Source organism: Glossina fuscipes, unplaced genomic scaffold, assembly GCF_014805625.2.
Source record: "Glossina fuscipes isolate IAEA_lab_2018 unplaced genomic scaffold, Yale_Gfus_2 214, whole genome shotgun sequence".
Lineage (NCBI taxonomy): Eukaryota > Metazoa > Arthropoda > Insecta > Diptera > Glossinidae > Glossina > Glossina fuscipes.
The window spans coordinates 1-11,788 of NW_023998557.1; the positions used below are offsets into that span (position 1 = coordinate 1).

The following is an 11,788-nucleotide window of genomic DNA, read 5'->3' on the forward strand; positions in this document are numbered from 1 at the left end:
AAAAAAAGGCATTTTCTGATAAAACGGCAAATTATTAAAAAACTTCCTAAATCTGTAAACTAAAGGGGAAAAAAGCGAAGTATGTTCTATTCCTTTTTGACTTTCTTTTAGTGAATTCAGCTTATCTTTTATTTGTTTGCTGCTGCTTTGGTAGCAAGAAGAAGTCAATTGTACGTTTAATTAGTTGCGAATAGGAGATAAAAGCTTATACCGAATAAAATTCAACAATGCTTTCATTATTTTACAACTAATGTCATGATATTAGCAAATTTTCTTGCATGAGACCTTTCATTGTTAATGCTAACATTGTATCAGCTGGTTTTACATCGATACGGCGAATATTTTTTATTCGTCAAGCGCTTATAGCGCAGTGGTGAATCGGTATTCAATTCATTTTTTTTAGGCTAACGTATTAAATTTAAAGAGCAACTGCGGAGTAAGTCTGTAACTGGTACCATCATTCAGCTAGAGAAAATCAGCTGAATCGGTTCCTTTTACCCGCTATAGTTAATGCTGTTATCATGCAGTTAAATTATTACCTAAGTTAACTTAGTTTTAAAATTGCTACAACTTTTTCTTTACCTTCTCTTTCAATTTCCAATACTAAAATAAATTAAATCAATTCCAATAATAAATCAATCATAAATAAATAAGACCATAAAAATTAAAAAATTTGAATGCATATATTAAGGCAGTATTTCTAATATTTCTAGGACAATATTTCTTTTATTTGTATATTTATCTATAAAGACAATAATAGTAGCAATTCGATAAAAATTTACTGGCGAGAGGGCTAGGATCTACGATAACCTTCACATCCAAAAAATTATAAAAAGAGGATTATTTTTATTTGTCCAAGATATTCGGCAGTTCCTTTAATATTTTTGTACACGCTCTGTTTTTCACAGCTGTTTCTTCTGGCGATTGTGCTTCGATATTTTTATTATATACGTCATAAACATAGTCATCATAGCAAATTACTTTTTGTTTTCTTTTTCGAGTTTTTTGCTAATTTCCACGTACAAGATTTAATTTTAATCATATAGAAGAGAGAAAACAAGAATTTAAACTGTAGCGACTGTTAATTAAGAAAAAGAGTGCAAATTCCAAGGAACTTAAACTTTTGGTTCAGTTGAAACAATTATCATACAATTATGCTTAGAAATGTGTTAGTAATATTTATTTGGAATAAAAAAAACTGACGACTTAGAATTTCTTTTTCAATTTATAGACGTTCCTACGAAAATGCTGACGATATGTTCAGTTCGACATATTTGCCCCATCCATTTACCAGATCATCGGAAGTGGAAGATGTATTGCAAATGGAAATTTTAACACGTTTATCTCGCAATACAGTTCAACGTTTTGATAACAGCATCGAAGCTAAAGTTGAACCTGGAGACACTTTGCAAGCTATTGCGTTACGTTTTCATTGCTCAATAGCTGACATCAAACGTCTTAATAAGATCGATAAAGAGAATGAGATACATGCTCATAAAGTTGTAAAAATTCCAGTGACGGTACACAATGTATTGCTAGATAATTTTCCTATTGTTCACACAAGTGGAAACAGCAGCCCCGAAATTGTAAAAAACACTGCTGGCAGTTATAATAATGATGGAAGTCCGGGCAGTAGTAGTGGTTTAAGTAGCCTAATACGTAATCCTTTACAAGAAAATGAAGCAATTTTAAGTGAAAAGTTAATGGTAGCTTCTGTAAACGCCTCTACAGCTGTCAGTCCTTCAGCGATGTGAGTGTATTTTTATATTCGCTTCTGCCATATTTTTGTATTCTTTTTTTTTTTTCTTCGCCGCCACTAAAAGCAATGGTAGAGAAAGTGTAAATATAAACGATATAATACTAAAATCAACATTAAAGGCGAATATCAGCGCAATTTGCAGAGGTAAAGGTACGTTAAACAAGCCTATTAAAAATAATTAAAGAGTTATGAAGCAAAGTTGTTAAAAGATTAAGTGCCCGTAATTAGTGTACGGAAGTATCTAAATTTGCAACAGTGACTTACTTAGATAGACAAGTTAACTCATTTTTTAAACACATTTTTGTCGTCCTATGTACATATGGAGCCTTTTGAAAAAAATTTTCTTTTTTTTTTAATATTTAAACTTTTGATCTAAAATGCTCAGGATTTTTTTTTCAATTTCATACAAATTCACACATATGGTTCTTTCACTTCGCCATTTGCCGCTATTTTGTTGTAATTATATGCTTTATATTCATATAAAGCACTCTATTGAACCGTTTTTTATGCAACTCTGTGATAAATGCATCTGCGTGTGCGAACGTTTGACAGCTTTTGTAATCTGTAAAGTCATTGCAAATACCGAGAAAAAAGAAGAAAAATTTTGATTTTATTAAAATTTTCTAAATTGTTATCTAAAAATGCCGGACTATTTGGGCGATGATCAACGAAAAATTAAGCATGAAGAGAAAGAGGATAAAGAAATAAAATCTCTGGATGAGGGAGATATTGAACTATTGAAGACTTACGGCCAAAGTCAATATCATAAAGCCATTAAAATTATTGAGGAAGATATACAAAAAGCTGTTAAGCAAGTCAATGAATTAACTGGTATTAAGGAAAGCGATACTGGTTTAGCACCACCCGCTCTATGGGATTTGGCAGCTGACAAACAAATCCTGCAGAACGAACAACCTCTCCAAGTAGCGCGTTGCACTAAGATAATAAACGCCGATTCAGATGATCCGAAATATATTATTAATGTTAAGCAATTTGCAAAATTTGTGGTTGATTTGGCTGACTCAGTCGCGCCCACTGATATAGAAGAGGGCATGCGTGTAGGGGTAGATCGTAATAAATATCAGATTCATATTCCCCTACCACCCAAAATTGATCCCACCGTAACTATGATGCAAGTGGAAGATAAGCCAGATGTAACTTACAGTGATGTGGGTGGTTGTAAAGAGCAAATAGAAAAGCTAAGAGAAGTGGTGGAGACTCCATTACTGCATCCGGAAAAATTTGTCAACTTGGGTATAGAACCGCCTAAAGGTGTTTTATTATTCGGTCCACCGGGTACAGGAAAAACATTATGCGCTAGGGCTGTAGCGAATCGTACTGATGCCTGCTTTATACGTGTAATTGGCTCCGAGCTGGTGCAGAAGTATGTGGGCGAAGGAGCTCGTATGGTAAGAGAGTTGTTTGAAATGGCTCGTTCCAAAAAGGCTTGTCTTATATTTTTCGATGAAATTGATGCTATCGGAGGAGCACGTTTCGATGACGGTGCTGGCGGCGATAATGAAGTGCAACGTACAATGTTGGAATTGATAAATCAGTTGGACGGTTTTGATCCACGAGGTAATATTAAAGTGTTAATGGCTACCAATCGTCCAGATACTCTGGATCCAGCGTTGATGCGCCCGGGGCGTTTAGATCGCAAGGTGGAGTTTGGTTTGCCGGATTTGGAAGGACGTACGCACATCTTTAAGATACACGCTCGCTCAATGTCCGTAGAACGTGACATACGTTTTGAATTATTAGCACGACTATGTCCCAATTCTACTGGAGCTGAAATACGATCCGTATGTACGGAAGCTGGCATGTTTGCTATACGCGCTCGACGCAAAGTAGCTACCGAGAAAGATTTCTTGGAAGCAGTTAACAAAGTTATTAAGAGTTATGCCAAGTTCAGTGCTACGCCACGTTACATGACTTACAATTAATTTGCTTAAAGTTTGTATTTAAGACTTGTTGTGAGGCAATCGCTTTTCGAAAAATTTATATTCAGAATAAATTCCCAAATCTATGAGTCAAAAAATATATATACACATAAATAACTTTTATTAGACTAAGTGAGTAAAATATATTTTCAAATTACATTTTGTTTCATAGATCCTGATATAACTGCCAATAGTCATATAGACGCCTCAGCACCTCTTATAACTGATACATTAGATGATAGCACAGACGTACTGAATGTGCATCGTATACGCGGGCCATCATTGCGTACTATTAATTGGTCCGGTTCGGATTGTGATATGTCTTGGGTTTGCCTTTTTATATTCATTTTGATCTTATGTTTTGTTATACCGCTCGTTTATGTAGTGTACATAGCTGAACATGTACATCATAACGTCACTGCAGTCAGTGGATCATTAACATTGCAAGCAGGAATGATAAATCATTGATATCTCATGCATACGTGCAGTCATTGTCGAACGAGAAAATTCAAACGCGAACTATTTTTTATTTGTATATATATATTTAGTATATACCGTCTTAAATTTGCAAATATAATAGATGAAGAATTTTTAGTTGGTTTTAACGATGATTAGGAATCGAGATGGTAAAGAATAATACATATGTTTACATATACACTATTATTAAATAAACTTTTTCCAATGGCAATATAAAATATTTTGTATATAACTAGATTAAACACCTCCATCTGAAAGTCAGACATTGTTTTACATTTCACAAAGAGAGCTACCGCTGAAGGTCTATTAACTATATACCCTTACATATTGTTAAAGTAAGAAAAATTTGGATTCGTTTGGATTTGCTTTCAATTTTGTTAGTATGAGAAATGTGAGTTTGATTTTGTTAAAATTTGGAACGATTTGGTTTGGTACGGGTTTTGGAAATTTGGGTACGATTTGGTTAAAACTCAAATTTTTCATATTAACAAAATCGAACGTAAATTTTAACAAAATCAGGCAACTATAGTAGCTAATTAATTTTACGAGTAAATTTCACCTAAGCAGTAAAATAGTTTTGAGTATTAAGAAACTTTAAAGTATCTCTAATAAATTATTCACTCCATGATTGATTTAATATTAAAACAACTTTATAGAAATTATATATTGAGCATATATGCGGCAATTTCGTTGCCAAGGTCTACATTTCGTAGAAGTAGTTCACGAACTTGTGTCTGTCGAAATGTTATCTGAAAAGTAGATTTGGTTTCTGTCGGGCGAGCAATATTCGATCAAATCATCGTTTTAATTGATTTTGAGCCCCTGTTGGGGAAACACAGAAATGGTGTTGTAGCGACTATAGTGTTGCTGCTGATAGATTTATGCGACCTAACTTCGCGTCGGCTGGGATGTTCTATGTCAAATGGGTTCAATGTTCAGCGGCCGTGGAACTGCGTGGTGAAACCCATGTCTTAGGCTGATTTGCTATAATCAAGCTATAATGAGCTTTAAGTGGTGCCACTTTGTTTCGATTTTTAATTTTTTTACAGCATAGATTGCTTAAAACCAGTACATTAAAATATTATTTTAAAACATTATCCTCCTTAGATAAATTTCTAAAACCAACTATGCTAGCTTATAGATTTGCGTAAGCATCTACGTAGCGCATAAGTTTATTTCCATGAAGTCTTAGAATTAAAAGAATAAACAAGAAATTTTTACAAGTTTTGCTCAAATGTATAGAGCAATGCTTAAAAAAACAGACGAAAATTCTCCATGGGATTGGAATCCCGCCTTCGAGATGGTGGTTTTCACCACTTATGATGAAATGGCCCAAATAAATTGCTAAAATAAATACTGCTTTACATATCTAAATTGTGAACATCTTATTTTTTTTAAAATAATTTTGAAAGAGTGAATAAGATCTTCAAATAAATACGAAGGGGTAAGTGTGATAGGAAAGAAACAATATTTGATTCTGCCAATTCGGGCAAATTCGGACGATAACCAAAACTATTCATATTTTCTTCTTGTAAAATTTAATTAATCAGCGGCGGATTATTCACTTTATTGCGTATGTTAATGTCATGTTAACGTTTTATTATTAATATTGTTGATATGCTTTTGCTCGAAGAGATTTTCCTAATAAATCTTTTTATTAAAGAATTTAAGAATTGAGGAAACAATATAAAGCCCTTAAAGTGCCGATTTAAAGTATTGAAGCAACTACAGTTAACACACCGTACAATTCGCACTGAATTCATAAACAAAAAATATAAAGTGGAACTAGGTATATAAAAATAATAATAATTCAAACTTCAACATAAGAGAATAAAAATCAAATAAGCACAAGGGCAGTAAATGAAGTGCATATCTCTTACTTTAAACAATGATTCCATATATCCAAAAAAAAAAAAAAGAAACTAAATTTATATAGTCTGAAATAAGCAATTTGCAATTCTTTAATCGTTTCCTCGACCGGCAGTCAATGAAAAATCAATTAATTGAAATGAACTGAATTTGGGATTTCGATAACAATATTATCAACTAGATGACAGTGATAAGATACCCAACTAATCTAATTCGGTAGGCGTTTAGTGAGAAAGGTCGAGTGGTAAATAGTTCCAGCAACGCGCAACATGGACCAAAAAATCTCTCAAAACACGTATACCTAATCAAAGGTATAGTGGAGTTTTAGTAGAGTTCATAAAGAATATTAAGAGCGCCACATTTAGCAACGGAATAAAAATAAACAAGACTATGCCATAATGAGAATGTTTCAAATGTACATCCCAACAACTGCTTAACATACTCAGACACATGCTCCCTACGACGTAAGCCATACACAGAGTTCGACTAAGCCTCAAAAAGTTAGAACAAGCAGTCACTACCAGCCTATAAAAAAGGTGGCCCATCAAAAGGGCATGGACAAGACGGAATTTAATACACTGCGATACATGGTACTTTGGAATAAGTACATTGTAATGTACCGACAACTTTCCCATGAATGAATTTAATCTTAAAGGTAAGGTTATTATCAATACATATATCTAAGCATTGATGTAGGTCAACAATTTCAATACCGGATACACCAATAAGGATACTTAAGTGAGAGCTGAACCGATTCAAATTCGCGAAAAGCATCGCCTTAGATTTAGTCGGGTTAATCGCTGTTAATTGAGAATTTAAAGATTATTCAGTTAGAACATTTACAACATTTGTATTATGAACTATTTTCTATTGACTGGTTGAAACAAACCCAATTGCTCCAAATTAACCAAAAATTCCAAAATGCAATTAAACACTTCAAAAATTTATATTTGTATAGACATCATTTATATAAACATTTTCCCAAATCTTGGGATGTAAATTTAATCGGCACACAGGGCAAGTATAATCAAAACTTGTTATTTCTCCAATTGTGTAGAGATAATCATTATGTATATCAATCCCTGGAGCGTTACTCCTAATCTCATCACATGGGCATTTTCATCAATACTGTATACATTCAATGTTAGTGTATCCTTATGTGTCAGTTCTAGGGCAAATCGCTGTCACTTACGTAATTAACTCATAGAAGTAGCACAAATGGCTGATGAATCTAATTCGGCGTCGCTATACCGTGTAAACACTGTCTGCTCATAGCATTGACATTTGGTAAGCATTTCCGCTCTGCGTTTACAATTTCCGCATGCAAATAACACATTAATAGCAGGCCCACCACCAAATTTGCTTTGAAGCAATTTGAAGCAATTGTTGGGACAGGGGTACTGCTAACTTTGACATGATGTCTATCTTGGATGGTAACATACCTGCACCGGGACACAAAATAGTCCAGTTATTAATCGCTCCTGGTTCGGAGAGTGGGTTAAAACGTGAAACCATTCAGGTGATATATAAAAACGTAAAATTGCTTGAGAGTCGGGCAAAGAGGCGGCCAAAACAGAACAGAACAGAACACAAGTGCTCCGACTGAATCTCAACACTCTTAATATTAAAAAAAGTGGTTGAATCAAATTCACCTAAACAAGCAGCGATCCCACTTCAGTCATCATGTTTGAAGTCCCTGTATTCAATCACGGAAAAGGCATATCTACACTTGAAGCGTGCATAGATCAATGCACGATAAAACATGAGCGGGTATTTCGCTTGATTAGAATAGTTAAGCAATGTATCATCACTAAGCAGCCAATAGTCAACCAGAGACGTAGATTGGTGCGCTAAGTCCCAGTAAGTAGGTTTTATCTTGTGCGATATAAGAAGCTTACACCTAGAAAAAGCAGATCTAATATCATTAGCTTTAGTTATATCAAAGAGGTTGCAATTAAAATCACCAACCATAATAATACTCGAGTACTGCGTTAAAAGCTCTAAATGGAAATTTTCATGTTACGATTTGGTAAATGGACTACTCCAAAAGGAACGCTTACTGCAACATCTATTTCCATGAATAGCGACTCAAGCTCACCGTATTGAAGCCCCTAAAAAATGATCTTGAAACTAATGTCATGGGCTATATAGATGACTACATGTTCTCGACACTAATCGACAAGAGACGTGGGGTTTTAACCACGTTTCAGAGATGGCAATTAGATCAAATTTGTCCATAACCAGAGCCTTGAATTTATCAAATTTCACGGAGCGAAAAGAAGGTTTAATACTCTGACAATTTTGAAAATTTATATGCGTCATACTAATCTGTTCAGTAAGAGATTTCACCGATTCAACAACATATGAGCTACCAACGCAACGGGACCCTAATTAGGGTTAGTCAACTTATCCACAGTAAAAATACTTTATACAACACTACTTTAAAATCCCGCAATACACCAACCACTCTAAATAATGCCATCCTGGTTACCAGTTCTGCAAATTACATCCAGCACATTATTCAGCGTTTGTAATGGATGTTATGCCCTGGCTGTATTTCCTTACATCCTTGAAGATCCAATTTCGTAGTATTGGCATGAGATAGCAGCAGAATAGCATAAGGCTTAATAGCATTAACAAACCTGAAACGCACAACGATCGTTGGGATAGATGCGCCGCTGTATTGTATAAATTTAGGGCCTACACAGTTTACCGCATAGAGTGAGTGTATTTTAATGTTCTTAAAGTACTTGCCCATCAAGTGTGAGTAGTGCTCTGCTATCTTAATCAGAGGTGTGTTCCAGGTATGTCATTTAGACCCTCAGGCAACCCACTGATAGTTAAATTTGACCTCTTTACCATTCTACACAATGCATTAATTTAAGCATTCATGGCTAGCAATCTCAACTCTAAATCCTCCTAAATTTGATCAACTCTTTGTTCACATGATTCCGTTTTAACCTTAATCATATCAGTAGCTTAAGCTCCCATTTAAGAGCAATTGCGGCCTCTGTCAATGGTTTCTTCATTGAAAGTTGACGTCTTACAGAGAATTCATCAAAGATTTATTTGAAATAAATGGAATCAATGGAAGTTGGAGCATTTTGTCCCTTCTGACTAGAGTTATGCTTTTTATGATTCGACATTAGCAACTCAGCATGCGTGTTGCCATATTAAATACATCTCACAACCAACACCTCCATCAATTAGATTATTGCATGAATAACATTTGCTGCTTTTCTTGCTAGGTGCTATACTCACAAGCAAACAGTTTCAGTCGACAATAAAGAAATAGCTCACAGCGCACACACTTCAGACTCGTACTTCTAACTCGCAAATTTGGGATTGAATAAATCACTGCAGATCCGTCACCAATCACTTCACACGAAGAAAGAAATAAAGACAAGCTCAGGAGAACTTCAATCAAGTTCAATAAAACGCCATAAAATAAGGACTTTTAAATAACAAGATAACACACAATTATTTTTAAAAAGAAACACAGTACCTTTATATGATTATGCGAGGAAAGACATAATAGTACATAGCAATTAAATATACGTAGACTGCTTAGCTTGTAACGTGTCTTCTTGGGCAGGGTGTACTCAGCCAATCCAGGACTCTTTCCAAGAATATTTATAAAGATTACTTGGACCTTCGGTTTCGGTCTGACGTTTTTATTTATTTAAATACAAGAAGAACGTTTTAATACTTCTTATTCTTTCCCGCTTATTACTATACTTTCTCTTTCACGTTTCCGTACCGCGAGTTTCCTTGGCTGCTATGACATGACTGAAAGGCTGAGCGTGCTGCTACGTGCTCTTTTATAGTCGCGATCACCATCGCTTTCCCGTTACATAGCTGCTTTGACTTGTTATTCTTATGTATCTATTCTTCTGTATGTTAACTTAAGTCTGATCGAACATGTTCGTTCAGCTCTGACTTGTACAAAAATGCTTCTCTTACGTATATCTTAGCGTTAATACTACCTTACATACAAACTCGTATGATCTCAGCGTATACTAACTTAGGTCTGATCGGACAATGTTTACCTGTATTTATTACCACTATCTTAAGTACTGATTCATGTGAACAAAGCGTATGCGAACTTAGGTTTGATCGGACAATGTTTTTATAAGCCGCAGAACCGTTAAGTATGCCTACATACGCTATGCGTAACTTCAAAACCCTTCTTCCTATTGCCTATTGCTTGTATGCGTATTTTTATAAGCTCTTTTTCCTATCGCGATGTTTGTTTGTATGCCTATCCTTCTATTTGCTCTATTGTAACTGCTACTCGGTATGATTCTGTAAAACGCTAACTCAGGATTTGGTGACCGTTAGGTATGTGAATTCATTACTTCTATATTAACCTTCTCAAACCTAGGGACCCGAAAACGCCTTGCCGATAAGCATAGGAAACGCTACTGCATATCTACTTAGTATTAATTGATTTATGTGGTAATTAGTAAGGGAGCAGAACGCTTCCTTACAAGCTATTTACTTACTCATTAAATCAACCGAAAATACGTCTTAACCGCAAGACAAACGAAGAGAGAATGAATGTTTTGTGTTGTCTATCTTAACTACATGAAAATCAAATTTTATCTACTTTTTAATAAATTTTGAATATAGGAATAGAATAAAATCTGTTCTTTATATAACGAAATATAATTGGCATTCGCTATTATAAAAATTCTCAAGTGTTCAAATTACAAAAAAAGAAGCTGTTTCGAAAACCCACTTTTTTTTTGTAAGAAAAATAACGTGTAATTATTAATAACTTTTCAAGGAAAGTTTTTAATTATACTATTGGATCACAAGTGGCTTAGGTTGTAACAAATTATAAATCGAACAAATGAAATGCCAATTAAAGAACAAAAAGAATACTACCGTGTAAGAGTTAGATATAAATCAAATATCTAATAAAAAAAGAAAGAAAATAACATCCAAATTTTGTCGGTTTTGTTTTACTTTCAGCACACTCTTCTAGAGTACGTTAAAATTTTAAGCTGGTTAAAAGTATTGTTGGAAAAAAAAGAACCTCTAAGCCCTCGCAAACATGCATAAGCTTGGCAACCGATAATAGTTAACAACAATTCATTTTGGAATCGTAACGACTTTTTAAGGTTAAAAGCTACTTTAAGTACGACATAGGTAAATCGACTATATTAATAGCCTTAGTATTTTTGGATGGCATGTGTTTGCTGAAACCATCTAACGTAAGCAAGGAGGATACGAGTGCCTTGAGATGGACACAATTATCTTTCAAGCTTATCAGTTTGTGTGGAACTAAGGTCGTCCCTCGTTTTGGCCTCACAGGTTCTTCGTCTCTGAGGGGGAGTGCTAGAGAAAGTTAGGCTAAGAGAGTTAGGATTAAGTAAAAAGAAATTGGAGTAAAGAAAAATAAGAACAAGTTGAGAATAATTAGCTTAAGCCAAAGTTAAGTCAAGAGTGGACGTTTTGGTCTGGTTGGTGCGGTTACAATGATGGTGGTGAAAGATCTTGGGATTAAGAAAAGTGGATTTATATTAGAAGAAAAAGGAAAATGGTAAATGTCAAAGAAAAAATACTAAGTTATATTGTAACGAAATATAAACAACCTTATATAAACTACCAAAAGCAAAAGAAAACTGCAAGAATTTTATTTTGCTGCAGCGATGATCAACAGGAGAAGATAAACGTAGAAAAACCAAGGTAAAGAAAGAAATTTCTTGTGAAACAATGCATGGAGCCACAGAGCTAC

General features: G+C 34.5%; 2 protein-coding genes across 4 annotated transcripts; both read left to right on the forward strand.

The window, feature by feature from the left end:
* Positions 1-960: 960 nt before the first annotated feature.
* Positions 961-11,080, forward strand: LOC119642117 (lysM and putative peptidoglycan-binding domain-containing protein 4). Of its 3 annotated transcripts, XM_038041099.1 has the most exons (5): positions 961-1,168; positions 1,232-1,750; positions 1,824-1,909; positions 3,872-4,026; positions 4,085-4,176. In XM_038041099.1, the coding sequence occupies exons 1-5, from the start codon at positions 1,155-1,157 to the stop codon at positions 4,091-4,093; spliced, it is 783 nt and encodes a 260-aa protein (XP_037897027.1). In that variant the 5' UTR covers positions 961-1,154; the 3' UTR covers positions 4,094-4,176. The 3 variants fall into 3 exon arrangements, with proteins under 3 accessions (XP_037897027.1, XP_037897028.1, XP_037897026.1); XM_038041100.1 differs by lacking the exons at positions 3,872-4,026; positions 4,085-4,176 and adding an exon at positions 11,023-11,080; XM_038041098.1 differs by having other exon boundaries at positions 3,872-5,634.
* On the forward strand, positions 2,167-3,799 carry LOC119642116 (26S proteasome regulatory subunit 7). The gene has a single exon (XM_038041097.1). It carries the CDS (start codon positions 2,401-2,403, stop codon positions 3,700-3,702), a length of 1,302 nt encoding a protein of 433 aa, XP_037897025.1. The 5' UTR covers positions 2,167-2,400; the 3' UTR covers positions 3,703-3,799.
* Positions 11,081-11,788: the final 708 nt, after the last annotated feature.

Excerpts from the sequence above, each read along its gene's own strand:
- LOC119642116 (XM_038041097.1), top strand. The coding sequence starts at position 2,401 with ATGCCGGACTATTTGGGCGATGATCAACGAAAAATTAAGCATGAAGAG.
- LOC119642117 (XM_038041098.1), top strand. Across the intron at positions 1,751-1,823 it reads GCTGTCAGTCCTTCAGCGAT|CAATGGTAGAGAAAGTGTAA; the intron begins GTGAGTGTATTT and ends CGCCACTAAAAG. Across the intron at positions 1,910-3,871 it reads CGCAATTTGCAGAGGTAAAG|ATCCTGATATAACTGCCAAT; the intron begins GTACGTTAAACA and ends TTTGTTTCATAG.